Consider the following 25,182-nt stretch of genomic DNA (forward strand, 5'->3'; position numbering starts at 1 on the left):
GCTCAGTTTAGATGGCCGGCCAGCTCTAGAAAGAGTCCTGGTGGTTTCGAACTTCTTCCACTTACGGATGATGGAGGCCACTGTGCTTATTGGGACCTTCAAAGCAGCAGAAATTTTTCTGTAACCTTCCCCAGATTTGTGCCTGGAGACAATCCTGTCAGAGGTCTACAGACCATTCCTTTGACTTCATGCTTGGTTTGTGCTCTGACATGAACTGTCAACTGTGGGACCTTCTATAGACAGGTGTGTGCCTTTCCAAATCATGTCCAATCAACTGAATTTACCACCAGTGGACTCCAATGAAGCTGCAGAAACATCTCAAGGATGATCAGGGGAAACAGGATGCACCTGAGCTCAATTTTGAGCTTCATGGCAAAGGCTGTGAATACTTATGTACATGTGCTTTCTCAATTTTTTTATTTTTAATAAATTTGCAAAAACCTCAAGTAAACTTTTTTCATGTTGTCATTATGGGGTGTTGTGTGTAGAATTCTAAGGAAAAAAATGAGTTTTTAATCCATTTTGGAATAAGGCCGCAACATAACAAAATGTGGAAAAAGTGATGCGCTGTGAATACTTTCCAGATGCACTGTATTTGCAGATATTTGAAATATTCCATTTTTCACTTGGTCTTTCTGGGGCAAGAAGTGTTTCTTGAGGAGGGAAAAAAATAAATTTACACGATTTTAGCATTAGGCTGTAAAATAAGAAAATGTGATAAAAGTGAGGGTTTGGATAACTTTCTAAACTAGGGGGTTTCACCCCCTGCTCACTTCGCTCGCCAACCCCCTGGCCTGCGCTACGCACCAGCCACTTTGCGTCTCTGCCACTCACGTATGTGGATTTCACTTTCACCAAACAACAAATCTTTTATTTCTCGCAGATACACCTCTTCACTGGGAAGAAATGCTACTTTTCCCTGATGGCAACACGAATAAAACGATCTGTAAATCTCTGACTTAAAGTTTAAAGCCAAACAATATCTAGATACTTGCGCTGTGAATATTTTCCGGATGCACTGTATATTAAACTGAAAAATCACATTGACACAAGTATTTAGACCCTTTTGCTGTAATACTTGAAATTTGACTCCTGTTCTGTTGATCAATATTGAGATATTTCGCCACCTTGTTTGGAGTCCACCTGTGGTCGTTTCAGTTGACTTGACATGACAGGAAAGACGCACAGCTGACAAAGTGTTTATTTTTTTCATGGTAAGGACAAGTTTTTCATTTGCTCGTGTGAATTCTCATGTAAATATGGAAGTAAATCAAAACAAAACCAACTGCATTGCATGAACAGTTTACTGCCCTTTGGTCTCTCTGGAGGGGTGGTGGGGGATAATTTTAAGATTAAGTTCTGACCTATCAATCACAGCTGGTCATCTTTTAAAATGGCGGAATCTCATAATAGTGGTCTTCTATTTGGTTCAGAAATGACATGTATGATGTATTTTACAAGATGTGTGTAATCACGAGACACAGGTCAATAATGTTCAACAGCTGTCTTGGCTTGAGAAATAGACGTGTTCGGTAAGAATTTAAGGTCTTCCTTCGTGCCCCATAGACTACAATGTAAATCACCAATGCAGGCAAGCAATTTTTGTTTTTAATTTATAGATCTTTAGAACACAATTTTTGTGTTACAAATGCATATTTAGCATGTTTGACGAAATAAAAAAAATAGTCCTTGTCCTCTGATCTTGTTTATATGGTAACAGGCTAAGGAGTCATGTTATTAAAGCAGGGGACTGTACAGTTTGCACACAGACTGGCTCAATTAATTAGAGCTGAATGTAGACATTTATGCCTGCCCAAGATTATAACCAGACGATTCTGAAGTTGTCAAAAAATATATAACAATCCCCATCACAAAGACATTATCTCTGAATCTGTTTCGCCTCGAATGTTTCTCCGTCTAATACCGATATGGCAGTGATCAGCATTGTACATCATTAGTGATGTGTTAGCTGCACAGAATCAGCAAGTGCCTGAGACTCGTAGTTTCACACTATTTGCCAGTCAGCATGAAACAAGTTTTTCTGAAGCATTCTCCATGGCTGCCTTGTCTTATAACATTTGGAGATTTTCTTTTAACTTTCTGAGAATGGATAGAAGAAAGTATTATAATGGTGTTGAGATTTTGACTTGAGTTTTCAGTTGATTTACGTATTTTTGGGCATTGGCAGTGCACAGTTTGAATATTTTTGGGATGGTTACTATACTGTACCTGTGAGGATAAGCCAACAGCAGTTGCATTTAGCCGTCTTATTGAAATCCTGAAACACTAGAACCTTTATTTTGATTTTAATAAAAATGTGTTCATGTGAATTTGTTTTACTGTATATGATTTTCATTTAGTTTTCCCCTATAATACACACACCCCACTAGCAATAGTATAAGTACTCTCATGAAGTTCTCTTGATTTGTACACTTTGGCAAAGATAGGTCGACCTCCCGGAAAGTGTTCTTGTTTTGGATGAATGTTGTGAAGGGGTTCTTCTTCACCAATGACAAAATTCTGCAATCACCCAGTGCAGTTATCATCCATGATTGTCCAGACCTTTTGGAGTTGCTGAGCTCGCCAGTCCATTCCTTCTTTTTAAGAATGTACCAGATGATTGATTTGATCACTCCTTGTGTTTTCTGTTATCTCTCTTAAGGGTGTGGTGTGTTTTCTCAGCCTAATGATGGACTGTTTTAACTTGCATGGTCAGCTCTTTAAACCTTGTATTGAGAGTTCACAGTGACAGCTTCCAAATGCAAATTCCACACTTGCCCAGTAGTTAATGAAATAACGAGGGAACTGCTACCACCTGGCTATGGAGTAGCTTCTCAGTCAGTTGTCCAAATAATCTTGAAAATAGGGGGACCATGTATAAAAATGTCTGCCTTTTCTAAATGGCTCATGTGACATTTTTGTTAAAGCCCCCACTTAAATTAAAGCTGAAAGTGTACACTGCAATCACATAGTAATTGCTTTGTTTCAAATCAGTTATGGTGGTGTACAGGGCCTAAATTATGAAAATTGTCACTGTCCAAATACTTATGGACCTGACTCTCGTGTGTGTGTGTGTGTGTGTGTGTGTGTGTGTGTGTGTGTGTGTGTGTGTATGTCCGTCCTCACAGGTGGCGCAGTGGTAGTGCTGCTGCTTTGCAGTAAGGAGACACTGGAAGATTGTGGGTTCACTTCCCGGTTCCTCCCTGTGTGGATAGCGCTTTGAGTACTGAGAAAAGCGCTATATAAATGTAATGAATTATTATTATTATTATTATTATGCATACACAGTCACGTCCATAGGTATATACATATGTATATATAATGCATCTCCAGTCATTTGTTGAGCACCTTAGGTTCTTCCCTCAAATGTAACTGACTGTAAAGTGGAAACAAGCCCCTTAAAACTTGCTGACAACATCCACCTTGAAGCTGAGAATGTTCCTGTATGTTGAGTCACATTTTTGAGTATGTTAAGTACTCACTTTTGTTGCCAGTGGTTTAGACATCAGTGGCTGTGTGTCAAGTTATTTTGAGGGGACAGCAAATTTACACTGTTATACAAGCTGTTCACGGACTACTTCACATTGTATCAAAGTGTCATATCTTCAGTGTTGTCCCATGAAAAGATAAAATATTTACAAAAATGTGAGGGGTATACTCACTTTTGTGAGATACTGTATATACACTTTTTTTTTTTCTTTTTATTAACGTGTCTCAGATATCTGAAAGGCAACATTGTGCTTAACGGCTACAGACACACAATTTTACTTTTGGATTGCTCCTGCTAGCCGTACCCCTCAGCAGCCTTCCTCAGATGTGCTGTTTACCTGAATTCTCCTCTCATACCAGTCACTGTAAACACATAAGATTGCTTCAGGAAAGACTCAGCCGGTATGGTATAATGAAATTGGAAGTAATTCATTTTTGTGGTGTCCTCCCAATATATCTCTGAAATGTGCAAGGCATGTTTTCAGAAAATGGAAAGGTCTGCCTTTTCAAATTGGATTTATTCAGTAAATTTTAAGACTTTTGGTTTCATATTTCTCCTGGTGCCCAATTGGTTATAGTTTTCTGCTGAAGCCACAATTTCTTTTCAGTTTTTAAATTCAGCTTCACTTAAGGCTGGCTTCTGAACGAGTTTAGGTCGGAGAGCTTGCCACACTTAACTGCAATGGCTCGATTTTGTTGTCTGAGGATGTCGGTAGGCCTTGTCGCATTACACAACATTTTCAGTTGTAGACTTCATTTACGTAATCTTAGTGAGCTCCGAGGTAGTCGTGGCATGCTCCCATGCCCTCTGGTCTCGCCTGCAAGTACAGTTAATATGATGCAGCCATGAAGAATAAGGAACGTGGGTGTTTCGGAGGACCACAGTGGCTGCAGGTTTTCATTCTAACTCTTTTCTTAATTAGTGACCCGTTTTTTCGCTGCTATTTAACTTTTTTTGATTTCATTTTAATCAACCCCTTAGTTGTTCCTTTTTTCCTTAATTAGTTACCAAACAATGAGATACAAAATGAGCCAAAACATGACCAGCAGACTGTGACCCATCATACAATATCTGAAAATAAAGAAAGATGAAGGTCTCAGGAATGCTGATCTGCTCAGGTCCCCAGTGCTCTTAGAAACAAGAAAATCAAAAATTTCAGAAATGTCTGCTGTTGCACAGCAAGAGCAGCAAGTAGTCGTGGAATTAAAGAACAGTGTTAAAGAACAACAAGACTCTCTGCACCTAATGAAGCGATTGTTTGGAGTCTGAGGCCCTGACTTAGTTGGTCTTATCTTGGCTCACTCACTTCACATTTCATTTCTGTTTGGGTGCCATTTAAGGAAAGATATGAAGCAATTCAGAGGAACAAATCATAAAAAAAAAAAAAAAAAAATTAAAATTAATTAAAAAGAAGCAAAAACAGGTCACTAATTAAGAAAAGGGTTAGAATGAAAACCTGCAGCCATTGTGGTCCTCCAGGGCCGGAGTTGAGGACCCCTGCACTACACGACTCGCAGCTGAGGATGCATGGTACAACTCTTCTGAATTGCCAAGATACAATTGAAACTGCTGGAAAAATTCTATAGTGTGAGGGGGGTGTAACAATTCAATCTTTTTGGGGGTAATCAATATATACCACAGTTATTTAAAAAAAAAATGAAAATTTACTTCATATATACCTTTCTTTTAACCTACTGCAAGAGATTTGCTGACAAATTATCATGAGAGAACTTGCCAAACACTTATAATTGTATTACCCTACCCATTGGTGCTATAGTATACATCTTGACAATTCGATGATCAAACGAATCTGATGGACAGAATGGTTTCATCTTGTGTTCCTTGTTAAGATCTTTCCAAGCTGTTCTATGGTATGCATTTGTTTTTGTTTGTGTGTTTGCTTCAAATCCGAGTGTAGGCAGGTTAATTGACCTGCCCCTGGTTACACAGGATGTCAGAAGTGGGGATTAAAGCGGTAACCCAATGCATTAGCTTGGAGCTCACATGCCTGCCAAAGCAGTAGGCGCACAGCCATTAAAAATAGATGTAATAAAAACGCACATGAAAGAGAATAATGCAGCACTTGACAGTTTTTTTTTTTTTTTTTTCTTTGACTGGGTAAGGCATCTTTAGGATTTAGCAAATCCCAGCGTGCAATTATCAGGTGCCAATATTATGATGGAGCAATCAGTCACACTTGCATTCTAAAGCCAGAGGTCATACAGTTTGAAAGCTTTTTGTTTGTGTTGGTGGTGCCGGGCTTCATCTCTGAACTTTTTCATTGAATTACTTCTTACTGTGTTCCTTTGCAGGGAGAAGAAAATGTCACGAACAAGTGCGCTAAAGGTGCTGGACCATGCCATGATCGGCCCAGAAGGCACAGACAACTGTCACAAATTCGTAGACATTCTGGGCCTCCGCACCATCTTTCCACTCTTCATGAAAACACCCAAGAAAATGAAGAAAGCCGGCATTTCTGACAAAGAACATGAGGGTAATGGGCAGATTGATGATGTTGGTATCAGTGAGGATGCTAGCACTTTTTTGTTTTCTTTTTAAGGTTTTTAAGCATCGGAGACTAATGTGATTTTTAAATTAACTGAAATTAGTTGCTGCACATATGTTTGTGAACTTTTTTTGTCACAACCATGAACTATGTAAATGTGATAGAAAATCGATGGATGAAGAACATTTCTACAGAAAGTAGACAGAAGTCGCTTTGATTTCTTTTTAGAATACCAACCTGTAGAATCTTTTTGTAGGGCCTTTTTTCATTTGTCAACAAAAGCCAGGCTCAGTTATGCACCTTTTTGGCGACTACTTTAGAAACTGAGCGTTTGGGGTGTTTCTCATTGTTCTTCTCTGGCCGGTGCAGTGTATAGCTGTCTGGTGTAGCTCAAAGTCACACAAAGTCACACAAGGCGTGCAGCAGTGGGCTTTAACAGGTCCTGATTTTTTGACAGCCCTTCAGCCTTAATTAACTAAGAAGACCAAAAAAAAAACACTTTATAGGGGAAATAAAGTGGAAGAAATCTTGGGAAAAGCAATTCAGAGAGACCCCCTTCCAGGCAGGTTTGCCAAACAATGGCTGTCAAAAAATAACATAAATACAACACACCAAACAGAATACAAGGATCTTCTACGTGGAGCTAGATGGGCAGTGACGTGTCTGTGCACCGGATAAAGTAGGTGTTCACAAAACAGAGTGAGATTAACCAAGCAGAGTAGTCACACATTCCATGTTGGTTGAACATGCAACTAAGAATTTCACTCTTCTCTTCCATGGGACAATTCAGCTACTAACACAGAATGGCTCCTTAGGTAGGATGTGAGATAGATAGACATACAGTACTTTATTTGTTCCCAGGGGGAAAGTTTGTTTTTTTATAGAAACTCAATAAATAAATATTTAGTCAAAAATCACCCACTCTGTCAGATACACACCTGGGGCCTCAGGTGTAAACCGTGCGTACGCACAGAAATGTTGCGTAAGAACGTTTCCACGTTTAAATCGCGATGTATAAAACCTACACTTGGCGTAAAGCCACGCACTTTTCCACGGTACCTCATACCCTGTCGTACGCAAGTTCTCCACTCGGTTTTGCAGACTGGCGGCACCCAGCGTCAAAGCAGTGCTACTGTTACTGTGTGGTTACCCTTTCTTAGATCCATATCCACAACGGGGGCTTTATCAAATACACTGAAATTAACCGCATATCGTTCATAAATTTAATTCATCTGATTATAATTAACCTGTAACAATATAATGGTCCACAGAATGGTCAAACTATTCTAAATACCATAACTGCTTTAGCATTGTTACTCTCACTGCACCTTCTTCTTCTTCTTCTTCTTTCAGCTACTCCCATTAGGGATTGACACAGCGGATCATCTTTTTTCGTATTACTCTCACTGCACCACTCGGAGTATTTATATCACTGTATCTGAGTGTGAATCACAAATCTACAGCGACTGGAAAGAGAATTATCGGTATACAGCATCAAGCACTCGCTGCCTCAGCCATTCGCTATTTGAACTGCTCTCATCCGACCAACGCTTCACAGCCTTTCCTGTTTGGACCTCGCGGTTCACAAACAGTTTCATCCCAAGAACTCTAAACGCACTCAATCAGTCCATCAAGTGCTCCTTGTAGAACTGTTTGTACTTGCAAGTTACCGTGAGGTAATTGTACTTATGATAGTTATAATATTGCACAACTTGAGCCACTTTATAAAGCGCTTATTTACATAGGATGACGATATAATTTTTAAGATGAAATGCAGCAAAATATGTTGATTATATTATACAGATGAAACTTTAACTACACGGTGCCACAGCGCTAGCGAGCTTGAGCTTCGTTCACGGTTTGTTCCTGCCTCGCGCTGTTTTCATGCTGTGGCTGACACGACACTGGAAGGATAGATGGATAGAATAATTAAACATTACAAAGATATTTTGATGTTCCTTAAACGTTTTGAAGAATCTGCGTTCTAAGTTTACAGATGGCTTAACGTCTATTACAGAGCTGATTGTGTGGCGATTGGGTATTTGGAGAAAGAAAAGTAAGGACAGGAATTGTGGGGTTAGTACGTTTGAAAAAGACGGTACTTCTGTACTAAAGCATTTCACTGAAGGTCACGCATGGCGCAGCAAGCATCTTGCTGTAAGACATGAACAATCACTGCACCACCGTGTTCCCATGTTTAATAACATGCTTTAACTTATATCATCATGAAAATGATATCACGTATACTTCTCAGTATTTTAAATATTCAGAGAGCTGTAATATTACGAACGTAATGGATTCTGTGTCCTGTCGGAGGAAGAGCACGTAGTGATTCAGGCACATAGAAGATCAAATACACAACAAAGCATTTAATGTGCTACTTTAGTTACGATGGGTTTTGAGAAACTAGTAAATTAAACCATTTTAAAGTGAAGTTTGATCTACTTTAATGACAAAATAAACTACGTGATTACAGTGGAAATTTCATGCTTTTTTCACACTGTGTGCCTTTTTTTCCACTGTACCCTAATAAGCTTTCATATGACTCTCGGACAGTGGGCTACGAGTCGCCTTTTCACGCCGATTTGATATGTGACAACTTTTTTATTTCGTGCACTGTGCGACTTTGTGAACTTGAGCTTTCGAGTTTCTCCGACACGCTATGTCACTCGATCAGCTTCCTTTTGTTGCTTATGTAACTGTTTAAACCAACAAATAGTACGTTTTTCTTTGTCTCCATTTAGTATTCGCTGAAATTCTTCTATTTTTTTCCTCATACTTTTACAATTGCCTTTTCACAGAACACTGGGCTTAAGGGCTATTCATATTGATTTGCATATTCAAAGAGGCGTAATTGTGGGAGGCGTTGGGGCGGGACAGCAAGTACGTGCATGTGCGTTTATTTCCATGCCGAGTGAGATTTATGTAGCAGAAGAACGCGGAAGTTGGTGAATGCACAGATTCCTGCATCTGGATTTTTCTGTGTGTAAGCACATTTCGGCTTTTGTGCTTACGTCATGTTATAGTGCGAATTCTACACACGGCATTATGCATGAGGCCCCTGAATGACTAAAAGCTTAAAGTAAAAGAAAGAAAACTCCTAACTTGGCTAAAGATAAAATGAGCAATCGCAGTCACTGTGAGGCATTATCGAGGCGTATTACCATTGGTATGAAGGAGCCCCAGTAACGTTTCTTGACGTACTTCTGCTAAATAATTCGTTGGATGAAAGTACTCTGTGTTAGTTTGTCAGATAGAGGATTGTGCAGCATTGTTCATAATGGCCATCAGTTTTGTCTCCATTCTCTCCTCTACTACTACCTCTAGTGCGTTTAGTAATCAAGCCTGACTTTTTAATTAACTTGTTACAAAGCATGTAAAGGATGTTGCCACCCACATTAAATCTGCTCTGCCCTTTCTTATGTAATATCTCTTTGTTACAAGACCATAAAAAGCTTGTCATTGTTGGGGATCCCCAAGACCTTGTAGCAGTGCACCACCTCCACATCCACCCCCGAATGATGACTGGTTGTAGAGGCTTTTTGGTGTGGTGAATGTCAATAACCAGTTTGCTGATGTAAAATTGCAGACATTTCTTTCTACACCAAGAAACAAAGTTCTCCACTTGATTCTTCTGTCTCCTCCGTCTTGTCAGTACACCCCATTGGTGGAAAAATTTACCAGGGAATTTCTGCAAGTGACGATCTGGTGTTCTACTCTGATGTGTACAGAGTGAAGAGAAAAGGAGACAGGATAGTTCTTGTGGTAGTACAGTGGTGTTTATATCTATATCGGAGACTCACGGTCCTACCCCATTGGTTGTTCATTATCCAGGACACCGCAGGCTCATTCACTTGCATATCCCTGAGCTCACCCCTTTAAGAGAGATGACGGGATGATACTGAAGGCACTGGAGGAATTAAAAAGCATCATCATCACAATGGAGCAGATTGATAATTGTGTCTTGTACTCCAGACATTCTTCAAAAGGCTAACTCCTTCGTACAGCTTAGGGCCAGTCTTTCAAAGCTCTTCATGATGTGGGTGGGATGTAAAGGCCACAGGTCTGTATCCATTAGGTGAAGAGTGGCCTGTCTAATATGGAATTTGAACAGTGCAGGACGTTTTCTACTGCAGTGGAACAGGCAATGGAGGATACCACAAAATTGGTTAGCGCAGGCCTTAAGACAGAGACATACTAATTCTAAATTGTGGTATTATCTGCTGATCTATGTTGGAGATAGTCTGAGTGATCATTTAAATCAACCCAACACTACAGAAGAACACTGACAACTCTTGTAACATCCCAGCTTGTTGATTTCAGTGAGGAGACGGGTTCAATTACTTTTTTCCTGACCCCACTATATCCCATCCTATTATTTTTGTGTTCTGAACTTGATTCTGCTTCAACCAGGCCATGTTTTTCTGAATGTTATTTGTCAGATATACAGTTGACATTGTGGTGTGGGGGTGTGTGTGTGTGGTTTTTTTTTTTGTTTTTTTTTCTCATGCCTTTTTTAAGGTGGGTTTTGACTACTCTCTTGACTCTACAGTCACAGCCATCACATGCTTTTAAATTTTCACACTGCCAGCTGGACGTGGCTCACAAATAAATCTATTTTTGTGCTTTGTTTACAGCCCTCTGTGAAACTTGTTAGCACGTATTTTGACTTGAGATCTTTACCCTTTTTTCCACCTAAGTAAAGCTTTATGGTTTCAAATAGCTGCCTCGTTTTAATTTCCTAGTTATTAGCAACAAAAAAAAACTGAACTGCTTTGATTAGACAGATGTCCTTTTGTTTGTTTGCAGAGCACGTATGTTCCATTATTGCATCCATGCTGCGCAATCTAAAGGGCCAACAAAGAACGCGCCTTCTGAGCAAATTCACCGAGAATGACTGTGAGAAGGTAAGCAATCCATGAGGATGACATGGAAAGTGCATGGGAAGAGCTCCCTGCAATTAAATAGCAATTTATAATTAATGCTGACAACGTGCTGAACTTTGCTTTGTGGCATAATTCCTTAGCTCATCAGCACCTACTTGACTTCTTTGTATTTTTGTATTTATGCATCCTTTAAGGGAACGCTCCATCCAAAAGTATTCATTTTGTTGTCTGTTATTTACCCTTTGTCATTTGTATTAATGGCTAAGAAAAAGTTTTAATCTTGTGTTTTTATGGAGAGTAAAGCTGATAATGTTCCTGACTCAATAGGCCTCAATGAGGACCAAAATTGAATAAACGGCAAATGATATCAAAATGTCCTTGGAAACAATCTCCGTTTTGTCACGTAATCCACATGTCAGACGTCTACTTGTATGTTCGCAACATCCCAAACACTTGCCTTTTGCCTAATATAGTATTAAATGAGCACTTCTGGAAAATCCTTTTGTGATTGGCTGAGTAGTGTGTTTAAATGGGCTCGAGTTTTTTTAATTGAAGATCCGCCTCCTATCCTTCATTGGTCATTAAGCCAGAATGCCATATTGCTGTGTTTTTTCTCTAATTGACTTTACACAAATACAAGGCATTCTTTTCAGCTACGAGCACACTCTGCAATGTTAACTTGATCTGAAGTGCCTATGGTAGCCAATGAATGAGCTGAGATTTGCCAGGACTCCTGACCAATAAGTGAGAGGGAGGCGGGTCTTCCCTTCAAAAGATCTCTCTCATTTTAGCCTGCTCCCCAACTGTTAGTGAGAATTTTCCAGAAGTGGTTTCTTTAATCATATTTTTGGCAAAATACTTGTGCTTAAGATAATGTAAGCATATGACTGGACGACTTGACATGTAGATTATGTGTGATGAATAAAAGGCTTCCCCCCCCCCCCCCCCATGGATATTTTGATATTGTTTGCTGTTTATTCAATACTGGTTGTGTCAGGAACGTTATCTGTTTTCCTATAAAAACATGAGATCCCTACAGTCCAAGGACGTGCAGGTGAGGTGCATTGGTGATACTAAATTGTCCCGTGTGTGTGTTCACCCAGCAATGTACTGGCGCCCTGTCCAGGGTATGTCCCTGCATTCTGCTCTATGCTAGCTGGAATAGGCTCCAGCACCACCCAAAAGACCCTTTTCTGGAATAACTGGGTTAGAAAATGACTGACTGACATTGCTATCACTACTAACAACCCTGGATATGTGACAGGTAATAAAAATGTCAAACTATTTTGGGTTTAGCATTCCTTTAATGTGCCCACATAATCCATTTTAGACTTGCAGCAGGGTTGAGTCACTGCTGGCAAGCACTGGGCCCAAGAGTGGGATCAATCATGTCCAGTGCACCTCTGATTTAAAGCAAAAATTACATTTAGTTATTTATTTGTGACCCTATTGAATGAGTTTTAGAAAAATGTCTGGTGAATGTTGCTTACTAAGGGGCATTGGGTAAGGATTGTGTTACTGGTGTTTGCAGGATCTTGACATAAATAGTGTTAACATTCTCAAATTCTGGTGTTAACGTTGTTTAAACTGGTTAAAAAAAATGTGCGTGTTGCCTTACATCAAGAAGTTGTTGCTTGATTTACTAGCAGAAAATGAAAACTGTTGATGCACGGAATACCTCCACCAAAAGATAACTCGCTCCACTTAGCTTGTCATTACCGACTTACCTTAAATTTTTCCTTGTCTTGTCACTTGTGATTTCTTACTTCATGGCAAATTTTCAAAGTTGACATAATGAATTGACTAGTTAGTACAATTAGACTTTAACGGCAGGCTTTACCAATTGCCATATTCACATATTAAGTCCAAGCCCCTGTGATGAACGGGTGCCCACTGGCTTCAGCAGGTTAAGATGCCTTTCTATAGTGTATTTGAACCCAACCCTCTTTGCAGAATGCAGAAGTGTACTGCAGTATAAGTGATTTTGTAAAGTTCCATTAAGCTCAAGTGTAATGAATTTTACAAGGTCAGAGTGTGTTGGAAATAGAAGATGAATTGTCAGTCTTGTGTTTTTAAAATCTGATACCTGAAACCACAAGGCCATCTAACCATCCATTCACTGATTTTCTGCTTCAGGGTAGTAGGGTGCCACACTGACATTCAGTTACAGGAAGAATGTGCCAACTTCATACAGACAGTGCCCTTACTAAGTTTCAAACCCAGGATTGTTTACCTGTGAAGGAGCAGTAGCAGTCACCATTGCATGGTCATGTCTAACCACCCCACCCCACCCCACTATGTCCAGGGAATTTTCAAACTTGAACATGTTTACTCCAAAAATAATTTTTAAGTTTTAAAATAATGTATATTAATAATGAACAAGGAGTAATTAAAAAGTGTGAACAAACATATTGGCTCTTGTTTACTGAAATTTGTGAAATAGAAGTTTCTATTTTTTTTTTTTTTTTTGATGTTTAGTGTAAAGGCTGAAGTCTTTATATAAAAAAAAAAAAAAAAAAAATAAGAATCGGGAAATGGTATAAAGAGTTGGGGCACTGTGGTGATTCCTGTATATCGTATGGCCAAAGAAAAAAACGTTTGAATAGAATTGAGTCTGTCTTGTTCGAATGTGAGCCATCTTCATACTGCCCCAAGATGGCACTGGAGCTGGCAAACCAGAAGGAGCGGGTTCAGGAGGGCAGAAACTGGAAGTGACATCAAAGATGGGGTGGGGTGTGGGCAGTCAATCATCCTTTCTGGAGAGAGGAGAAGAAAGCAAGCATTAGACAACAATTCCACTTTGTGGCTCTGAGTATAACAGTTATTAAATGAGTCCATAGGTTGTCTCCCAGATGCACATGTGTGACAACATACAGTATAAAGCTGTAAGACATCCATGTTATTGCCCTGAATAATGTCGTCCACCATTTACAAGAGGGCAGTACGATATCCGATGAAGAAAGGCAAGCTGCCAGTGTAAAATAGTTAACTTTGAGGCATATGTTTGAGAGTCCAGGCTTCATGCCGTCCACAGCAGGGCTAGAATGTCTGACGAAGAAAGTAAGTAAGAAGCATGAATATGTAAGGGTTGGCATCTCTGGTGAACTGAAGTTCATAAATGCAGGACACAATTGAAACAGGTGGACTTACCATTGTATCATTAACCCCTTTTCATAACCTGGCTTTTTCGTTATGCCAGTTCCTTTATAATTAGCAAAGTTAAATTTATTAACTTTCTTATGTTTTCTACTGACATCCGTATGTTAGAATATTGGATAAATGAGGTAAATCAGTTGTACTCTAAAATCATATTTGATCTGTTTATATCCATTTGTCTTCGTATTGTTTCAAAAGTTTGTCATGCTTGTTATATCTTAAGTTCCTGTCGTGAGCGTACAAACATACAGCGTTATACAGCAGGTGTTGTTAAACCTTGGGTTGATATTATAAGTTTGGAAATATGAATTTAATGTCATTTCAGTTTTGATAAGTTCTTTATACTGCCTAGAAGCAGGTGCCATTTTGCACAGCCATGTTTGATTGTTCTGAGTGGGCCCCTGATGTGCACTGTTTCCTCCATCATCCCAGTCTCTTGCACACGAAGTGTGAGCTGAGCATTTGTCCTTTCAAAAGCCGTTTCCCATGTCAGAAGGAGACCAAAATTTCTCCAACTAAAATGTCTCGGCACAGCATCAATCTTAAGGCAGTGCTTCAACATTTTGTACTATTTAGGTTTGAAGTGCCAGCAACAAACGTGCGAAGTGCCACAAGCATATAACAAAATCTGGTCTCTTAACTCTTGATGACTTCATCCTACTCTCGGCTTTATGCTTCCTCAGTCAGAATGCTGTGAAAATCCAGGCATGGTGGTTTTTGTTTTGAATTTGAACACGGAGGGACCTCATAGAAACTTGTGTTTCATGGTTCTACCATTGTTTTGGATAACTGGTAACACTTTAGTTTAGGGACTGCAAAAATGCATCTGTTACTCATTTGCTCTTATGTAATAAGAGCTTAACTTACCCTTCTTTGGGTCTTCATAACACTTACAAACCATCAGTAAAGTGTTTTTTCATCTCGGCAATGTGGCCTATTAACAAAACTCCACTTTGGAATGATCCGAGGTGGCTTAACTAATACACACTTCCCTTGATATTACATATTTAGTATAAAACCCGTGAATCCTTCATATTAACAAATCATTTTACCATCCTGTCAGTACTGCACAGAAATGAATAGCCGATCTACTGATGTTTGTTATAAAGACCAAAAGAAGCCTTTGATAAGGTCTTACGTAAGAGTTAAGTAATAGATGCATTTATGCAGTACCTAAACTAAAGTGTTACCAGATTACTGAAAAAGAGTTTACCCGTCAGCGCCAATCATCCATCTTATGCCACATAACAATACCCCACTTGCAAGGCGTAGCTTGTAAAGGCTGCCCTGCAAAACAATGGCAAGGCATACCCTCCCTAGTATGAAGACATGGCCCCATGGGATACGCTATGTCAGTGAAAACATCAAGATCGATGTAACAGAACTTTTTATGTAAGTAGCGTAGAAAAGCTTCACTGACATTGTGACAAGTGTATCCTGTTCAGAGGGATTGTGCTGAAACGTTTTTGGCGTGTGTCTCAAAACTTTTTGATCATCCCACAAATTTATTGAACATTATCTGATTGAAGTTAAATACGAAAACCATGTTAAGCAATATAAAAGTCATGTTAAGTGTATTATTAAAGATAACGTTTGCATGTACAGTATATAAGACATTATTCATCCCTCTTAGGCAAATTGCACAGTGTTAAAGTGCAATGTATTAAATAAACACTATTACACGATGTATTTAATGAAAAAGTCATGCTGTCAGTCAGCCCCCTTAGTTGCTGAACAAGGTTGTATGGCCCTTAGAGCTGATGAGATGAGGCAAGGTGGAGATTGGAAATCAATTTTGTGGTAAACAGAAAACGGTGATTCAGCACTTCATGTATGGATTCAGTCTCCGTCTCATCAATGTCCTCCCGGACAACTGCAGTCTCTCTTGTGACTGCAACTACCAGCTGCCAAAAATGTTCAGGTTCAGTCCCACTACAAGAATACAGATCTGAGTACCATATGACAAAAGCCTCCAAATGGCCTATGGCTGTTTACAACTACATTTAAAAAGTCTGCTCCTCAGATAGAAGCTGGTGAGTAGCAGCAAGACCCCCTGTTACTCTTACATGATTTTCATTACGTTTGCAGTTAAATATTTGTTTGGTGCAAAGCGTTCATGCAGTGCACTGGTCATTTATCATGTTTCTGAACTGTGCAGCCTGAGCAGGAGATCGACCAGATGGAACAAGCGGCTTGAGTTAAATATTTGCCACCCGAAGTGCTAATGGGAATGTTGTGACAAGAGCTGAATGGCTGTAGATGGGTGTCTAAATATATAAATCCTCATGAGGACATATTGGGCCTGCTGCAAGCTTGAGTCTAGTTTTGGGACAATACATCATCTGCTGCATCGCCAACACTCCCACCCCAACTTGGGTCTTCTGCCTTTTGTTTTTACAATTTCTTAAAAATATGCCCCATAAGATGGTTGAGTTCAGTAGCTTCAGCTGTATGAATATTCAGATGTATTTCAACACCCAAAGGTCCACTTTGTTTCACATGCATTTGAAGTCAATTTATGATCTTGTATAATGCAGGCCCGTGAGTTGTATTTAAATGGCAGCATTATGCCAGGAAGAGGAGAGGGTTATGCGTGAGGTGCTTTATGCTTATGGTCAGCATAAAGCATCACATTTATCTAATGATATGTGCATACTGAAAGCAATACTTTGCATTCACGTGATCTTGTATTGGTGAAGATGAAAAATGCTCCTCCACACAATAGTGCAATAGTAAGCACACCACTGTTTGTCACTTCTCTGTCACCCAGAAATTTTCATTTATTTCGGAGTTTATCCATCTTAAAATGCACAACTTCTCTTTAGGAGGCCTTTGGTTCATTTTCTTAAAGGAATACTCTTCCTAAAAAGTGATCATTTTTGTAGTATCTTACTTATACCATATGTGTTTCATAGTGATGGCTAAGAAAAACGTTTAATCTTGTGCTTTCATAGAAACTGAAGATAAAGTTTATTATATGAAACAAGCCAGTTGTGACCAGTGCTGCATAATGTCAGGTGATATGAAAAACCTCCATTTATTACTCCCGTTACTCATGTTGCGAAATCCACATGTTAGTTATCCAGTCATTTGCTCACAACAATTGTTTGAAAAAAAATTTTGTTAAATGATCAGTGCACATCCCAAACTGGAAATGCTGGTCACATAGGACTGACTTTTTAAACTGAGGAGTGGAGTCTTGACCAATGAAGGAGTTGGGGAGGCAGATCTTCAATTCATACTGCCTGTATATATTTAGATAGTGCCTTTCATTGGCTTGTATGATAACAAACTTTTTTTAATCCTATCCATGAAAACATTGTATTAAATATTTATCGTGGTCATCCCTAAAAATAACATGGGGTTTGTAATGTAAAAAATATATACAGTAGCTGTGTAAGCCCGTGCTCCTAGAAACCATGGATTGTGGCACTTCAATCATTCAGTCAACTGCATCGGTTGTGCACTAGCGGCTAAGCAAGCTTCTTTTTCCTCTACGGTTTTGTTTTGCCAATGTGCTCACCTCCGTTGTCTATCAACGGCTAAGCGAGTTTCTCTCTTCTCTGCGGTTTCTTTTTGCCAATGTTCTTGCCTCACTTGTGTATTAGCAGTTAAGCAAGTTTCTCTTTTGTCAGCGGTTTCACTTTGGCGACAGAGCTGTGCTCGCACTTTAGATAGATAGATACTTTATTAATCCCAGGGGGAAATTCACATACTCCAGCAGCAAAAAAATATTAAATTAAAGAGTAATAAAAAAAAAAATGCAGGTAAAAAAACAGAATAACTTGAATAATGTTCAACGTTTACCCCCTCTGGTGGAATTGAAGAGTCGCATAGTTTGGGGGAGGAATGATCTTCTCAGTCTGTCAGTGGAGCAGGACAGTGACAGCAGTCTGTCGCTGAAACTGCTCCTCTGTCTGGAGATGACACTGTTTAATGGATGTAGTGGATTCTCCATAATTGATAGGAGCCTGCTGAGTGCCCGTTGCTCTGCTACGGATGTCGAACCGTCCAGCTCTATGCCAACAATAGAGCCTGCCTTCCTCACCAGTTTGTCCAGGCGTGAGGCATCCTTCTTCTTAATGCTGCCTCCCCAGCACACCACTGCGTAGAAGAGGGCACTCGCCACAACCATCTGATAGAACATCTGCAGCATCTTACTGCAGATGTTGAAGGATGCCAGTCTTCTAAGGAAGTACAGGCGGCTCTGTCCTTTCTTGCACAGAGAATCAGTATTGGCAGTCCAGTCCAATTTATCGTCCAGCTGCACTCCCAGGTATTTATAGGTCTGCACCCTCTGCACACAGTCACCTCTGATGATCACGGGGTCCAAGGCAGACAGACACACTTCCACGTGTAGATGTTTATATATAAGAGAGAGAATTTTCAGGGGGGAGAGTCCACCTTGAACTAAATGCAGCTCTAGATCCATCACAATTCTTTTTGAATGAGTAACCCTCCTCGAAAATGTTATTAAATGTTGGGAAAAACTAACCACTCCATTTTAAGACTAAGGATTTGACTTTTACTGTGATTTTTCTGTAAATGTCATTTCATATCAGGATGCAAGTCATGTTGCAAAGGTGCACTTGACAGCCTAAGGTAAGTATACACCTTGAGCAGCTGAGATTGGTGTTTCTATATACCACTCCTGGAAATTCACTGAAGGGACCATTTCCAGTTTTTAGAGGTAGAGGTGGCAGTGATGATCCTGGAGCCAACACTGCACAGCCACCGTTCTTGAAAAACAGTCAACTTTTCTGTATGCATGGAATCCCAAAACATTAGCATCACTTAGCAAGGTTCAAACATCCAGTCCATAACTGGGGACCTAAAACCTAGAAATTGCATGTCATGTGTGCGTGCGTGTCTGACTGCCTCCATCTGCTTTTCTTCCTCTACTAGCCACACAAGTCCAGGGGTTTGGCTTGTTTTCCTTCTTTGTTCCTTCAGCAGCATTTTAACAAGCTTGCATGCTCTTAGGAAGCTCCCTCTTTAGTAAGGTGTTGATCCTGGCTGTTTTCCATATCACTGATCTCTGTTTCTGCCTTCCTCTCACCTGCAGGTCGACAGACTGATGGAGTTGCATTTTAAATACCTGGAAGCTGTGCAGCTGGCTGACAAGAAGATTGAAGGCGAGAAGCACGTAAGAGGCGGGCATTCTTCCCAGATGTTAGACTGTTGTTGTAGTCATTCTGTTTTTAACTTTGCCATTTCGTCATGAGAAAAAAGCATTTGCAGTTCTGCTTTCCATAATCACCTTGATAATCATTTAAAAAAAAAAAAAAAAAAAAAAAAAACCGGCTCTGACAACAAGTAGAATTGCATGCTTTAAGGGCCTCCGTGTATGGAGATGTTGTTCACTCACAAGAGTACTTGCTTTGGATAACAGATGGCACATTTAAAAGCTGTTTTTTTTTTTTTTTTTCTTTCTTTCAAGGACTGCCTTTGTTAAGTAGTAATAATAAGGTGTTGCTTAGCTTCCATGTGTTACATCGGTTTACCAATATGTCACAAAAATCCCACAAAGAAATGCTGCATTCCCCCAAGAACTGGTGGCAGGGTTTTAATGCCTGATGTAAATCGTCCTTGGACTGACTTATTTACGACACTAATAAAAATAGCGAATGAGTCCATAGGATGCCTGTGTAAGATAGGATGCCTCCAGTCTTTTGGATTGCTGTGGGGCGTTGGAGGATAGATTTCACATTTAACATAAAAGCTTGTCTTGGGGAAATATGCACATCATTTCTTGATGTCATAGTAATGGAACGTACTAGAAAAATGTCCTCCCTTTGGACGATGCTTGCTGTGTTTAAAGTACCTCCCTGTTAACACTGCATCTGGCTAACCATGACCACTTATTAATACCAGTGAATATTTGGATATTCTACAGACTTGGAGGTGAGCTTTAATGGAAATAATTATAGAAAGAAAAATCCTTCATCTCCAAGGTCGTGGCTCCTTGTCCCTTGTGTGTTTTGTTTATTATTTTAATGAGCTGTGTCACATCATGCTTATACATACCAAACTGATTCACAAAGGTTGAATTCGTTAATTTTATTATCATAAAAATGTCGAGCCAAGAACACTGTCTTATAATACTGTTACCTCTTTTTGTCCAAGCAGAAATATTGTCCTTCTAAATTAAAAGGAGTGGTCAATTGAAGCTTAGTCTGAAAATGGCATTGTTCTGAGTTAATAGACAAGGGAGCAAGCTGGGCAAATCTGTGTGTTTAGCTCCAGACTCGGAGTACAGATCGTTCTGTGGCCTTTTGAAAGGGAGTTTAGATATGATGAGCAGTGCAGGCAGTGTCACTGTTAATAAAATTCTTAATTAAAATATTTGGGTAGCAGATAGTAAGCATGTCATTCTCGGAGATTAACGTATTGTTTTGTAAACTTTCTGCAATTTGCTGTAAAAATGCAGAAAGTTTTTTTAGCCATGCTCACAAACTAAATGACTGACATGGGCATCGTGGAAGCCCAAGGCAAGATTTTATGGCATTTATAAGATGATGTATCTCATCTGCACTTATGTGAATCTGGTCTTCATGCTGTTAATATCCTTCTTGCTGTCTTCACGGTCTTTTTCTTATTCCCAAGCAAACCTCCATTGGAAATTTAATTATTTAATGTTGAGGAAATAGTGAGGCTTCAACACAAATATTCTGTTCGGACCTATAAGGAAAGCAGTTTTCTCTGTTGCAGTAAAAATAGTCTTATACAGCCTAAGTCCTTAACCTGTATTTTTAGAAAGATGGAGAGAAAGAATTTTATTTGTCCTACGGGGAAAATTTTAGCTTTTTACAGAAGCTCTTTAAATATGTAGATAATATATATAGAAAATATATATATACACACACACACACGCACACACAAATACACATGGGCTATAGTCTGAACATACACCACAATGACTGAAAAATAAACTTCTTGGCTGTCCCAGTTCCAGTAAGGCGTTACACAGGCATATTGCCTTTAGTGTGAAGGAGTCCCAGTTGTATTGCTTGATGCACGTCTACTGGTTTAATTTGTTGGCTGAAAGTCCTCAGTGTTAGTGTATCACAGTGAAGATGAGCAGCATTGTTCACAATGGCACTCAGTTTTAATTCTCCCCCATAACTGAGCCTGCCCTTTTAATTAGCTTGTTGATTTGGTGGGGCTCTCTTGAGCACATCAGTGTAGAAAATTCCACAGATTTGTTGTCAGTGTTGTTAGTTGTTGTTGAGTTATTTATTTTTTTTTATAATTGTGCATTGTAGGTAGACTAAAACCACCAAAAGCCTCACCAACTTGCCTGATGCCGTTTTTAGTCAAATCTAAAAAATCAGTATTTAATCAATACTTGTGGGAGACCCAAGTGTGAATCCTGTAAAAATTATACAGCCGTCGCAGTAAATCTGCTGGCATACTATTTTTAGAACTAGCATGATAAAAAGACAAATGTCCTATGCAATTAAACTGGCAGATACAGGTACGCTGCCAGGCCAGGTTTAGTGTAGTACTAAAGCCTGGATCACTCAGATTCAGAGATTCAGGTTATTATACACTGCATTAAGAGAGTGGCTGGTGAACATTAGAAAGGTTGTGACAAGAATATGCCATTCAGCCCAACACACTAGTCCATCTTATTCACCTTGATTATCCAAAATAACATCAAGTCGCAATTTGAAGGTCCCTGAAGTCCTACTCCCCACGACACTCCTTGGCAATTTATTCCATTTGTCTTTGGTTCTTTTTTATAAAACACAGAGAAGAAATCTTTGTAACGTTTGTTCAAAATCTCTGTCCCTGTGTTCTTGTTTCAGAGTTTATTCTAAAGTAATGCTCTAGATTTACTGTACTAATTCCTTTCATAATTTTAATCACTGCTGTCAGGTCCCCTCGTAATGTCCATTTGCTTAAATAACTCCTTCACTCTCCTCATAGCTTAGATGTCTCAGTCCCTCTCCTCTGGACTTTCTCTAGTGCTTCTATATATAGTCACAATAACAAGTTACAAACGTCGTAAAGGTTTGGGGCAGCCACCCGTATATTGTTTCCTGGCTGCAAAAGTTGATTTAAATTTGAACAGAGATGTTCATAGAGCAGAGTCCAAAACAGAACTGGTTTGTATTTAGGCAAGATGGTGGTTTTAAAGGGCAGAACCGGACGAGATGTTATCAGTGGCACCGTAACCACATGGAATGTCCCATGGATGGTCTGCAAGAGACTGAGACACAGTCCGCTGCCCCTAGGTCTGGCGTAGAATTACTATCATTTAGGCCTTTCAGCAGTTTCCCAATCACACGTGTGTGACATATATATATATATATATATAATATATATATATATATATATATATATATATATATATTTTTTTTTTAGTAATATGGAGACCAAAACTATCCACAGTACTCCAGGTGAGCCTCACTAGTGTGTCCTATAACTTAAGCATAAACTTGTACTCCATACATTGTGATTTATAGCCTAACATCCTATTAGCTGCCATGATCATGTCACACTGCTTTTAAAAGTAGATAGTGATGAGTCCACTAAACACCAAGAGATCCTTCTCAAAAGTTTTAGACCTCCCATAGTGTATTCAAATCAAACACATCTACTTTCTGCTTGTAATATTTTGAATTTAATGGAAGTACAGTAAATGTAATCTGTCTAAGCCCGTGTGCTATCCGAGTCCCTCTCCAATGATTCAGAGGATTGTAGATTATCTGCCAGTCCACCTAGCTTGGTATCCTCTGCAAACTTAACCATCTTATTGATTATATTCTTGTCCAGTTTTTATATATAATACATTTATCAGATGGCTAATCCCAGTCTTATTTTCAGAATCTCCACTCGGGTTTGTCCTGTTGAGTTTGTTTAACCAAACGTCCAATGCTGTGGATGCAGCAGGTCCATTAGTGTTTCAGCCCTTGCTGTCCTGAGATCCATTCACTGACTGGGGCCTGCAGGCTGTAGCACACCGACTCCCCCCTCTTTCACAAGGAAGATATAATCCCGTTATCACAGCGTAGACATTTTAAATGCATTTTCACACATTTTAAAAATCCTATCGGAGGGAATGTGATGGTACAAGGTACACTTCAGCATCCAGCATGAATGTGAACATAAGACTTTAGTACATCAATAAAGATTTACATCAAATTATTGCCTGACTTCCTGTAGAATTAAATGTATTTAACAGATAGCTATTCAGTTCTGTGGCGAGTTGAACACACACACATACAGTGCCTTAAAATATTCAGACTCTTTTGCTTTTTTTCACATTTTGCTATGTTTCAGCTTTGTGATAATCATTTGAATTAATTTTTTCCCTCTTCAGGCAACACCCAATGTCCAAGAATGACAAAGTGAAAACAGAACTGTTGCAATTAACAAAAATAATAGCTGAAATATCCCATTGACCAGAGTATTCAGGCCCTTTACTTAGTACTTTGTTGAACCACCTTTGGCAACCATTCCAGCCTGGAATCATCTTGGGTCTAATGTGACAAGCCTCGCACAACTTGATTTGGGGATCTTCTGCTAATGGTTTCTTCAGATCCTTTCGAGCTCTTTCAGGCTGGATGGAGATCGTTGGTGGACAGCTTTTCTCGGGTCTCTCCAGAGAAGTTTGGTTAAGCTCAAGTCTGAGCTCTGGCAGAGCCACTCGAACATTCCCCAGAGTTGTCCTTTGGTATCTTTCCTTTGTGTTTACAGTCATTGTCCAGTTAGAAGATGAATCTTTGACCCAGTTTGAGGTCCAGAGTGCTCTGAGCAGGTTTTCATTAAAGTTATCTCTCAATTTTGCTCCATTCATCTCACCCTCAACCCTTTTTAGTCTTCTAGTTCCTGTTGCTGTCAGCACCATGCTTCACTGTTGGAATGGCATTATGCTGATGTAGTGGTGTGTGGCTTACTTAGAATTTAGTCCAGACAGTTCAGTCATGGTTTCATCAGACCAGAGAATCTTATTTGTCAAAGTCTTGTGAGTCATGTAGGTGTTATTTTGCAAACTCCAAGCAGGTGTGTCATCTGGCCACTCTGCCATAAAGCCCAGGTTAGTGGAGTGTTTCAGTCATGGTAGTTCCTTTGGAAATTTCTCCCCTTTCCATACAGGTTCTCTGGAACTCGGTCAAAGAGACCATCCAGTCCTTAGTCACCTCTCATGTCGAGACCTGTTGGAATGTGGTACGTCCTGTGAAAAGGAAAAAGGGAAAGAGTCTCAGTCTTTTTTTTAATAAGAATGTATCAACAGGTGTAAGAAACAAGATGCCAACAATAAAGAGCTAGGGTACCAGCCGGGTAACCCTGTGTAATTGAATGGCAAAGCAAAAAGAAAAAAACCTGCAGTAATCGAAAATTCAAGATAGAACTGACAGATGGCAGAGCTTCTGGTTGTCAGTCCTCCTTGCAGGAAGTGGCGGTTCCTGCTGGAGTGACCCCGGAGGTGACATAAGAGGTTTTATAGTTGTCGTTCATTGGTCTAAACAGGGAGGAAGTAAAAACGCACTAGAACACAGTGCCAACCCCTGGACCGGCGCTAGAATTTCAGTCACAGGAGCCCTTCAGCTGGCCCCTATGCACATGCAGGTGACACAGAGCTAGGCATGGAATAGTCAAAAATGGGCCATTGTTCCTTAAATAGAAGCTGGAGAACACAAATAGCCCAAACTAAAACTTGATGGAAAGAAGGCCATTAGTACAATTAATTTCTGTAACTAAGAACTTTGATTCATGAGCTGCTTTTGATTATTGTTCAAAAACCTGGACATACCTATTTATGTGTCGCCATCTTTTATAGCATCAAGACAAAACGTGGCAATGTTGCATTGCAGTCAGTCACTTTGCTATCAACACCATAGCAACGATAAAAAGAAAAGGTGACTGAGCCCATGAAAAACTAAAAATTGGTGGTTGCGACAGAAAATGAAATGTGCATTTTGGGCTATTTTTTTTTAAACCTCATAATCCACACAAATTTGTTTTTTCATCCTTTATATGTACTTTATCGTTCTGAAATCCCCATGGGGGATGGGGATCCACCACACCCCCCTGCGGTTTGATGGTATATACCCATTCTATCACTCTTAAATCTCAGTGGTGTGCACCTAATCCATTGCTCTTGAATCTCTGAGAGGGGTGCATACCCCCACCAG

General features: G+C 39.6%; 1 protein-coding gene across 1 annotated transcript in view; it reads left to right on the top strand.

Moving 5' to 3' along the window:
• The window catches only part of ctnnbl1 (catenin, beta like 1), a 113,824-nt gene that overhangs the window by 73,772 nt on the left and 14,870 nt on the right, over nucleotides 1-25,182 (top strand). The window contains exons 11-13 of the mRNA XM_028812399.2: nucleotides 5,803-5,984; nucleotides 10,806-10,903; nucleotides 19,104-19,184. Of these exons, the coding sequence (XP_028668232.1) occupies nucleotides 5,803-5,984; nucleotides 10,806-10,903; nucleotides 19,104-19,184 (361 nt within the window). The remainder of the gene's footprint in view (nucleotides 1-5,802; nucleotides 5,985-10,805; nucleotides 10,904-19,103; nucleotides 19,185-25,182) is intronic.

Source organism: Erpetoichthys calabaricus, chromosome 10, assembly GCF_900747795.2.
Source record: "Erpetoichthys calabaricus chromosome 10, fErpCal1.3, whole genome shotgun sequence".
In the NCBI taxonomy this organism is placed as follows: domain Eukaryota; kingdom Metazoa; phylum Chordata; class Cladistia; order Polypteriformes; family Polypteridae; genus Erpetoichthys; species Erpetoichthys calabaricus.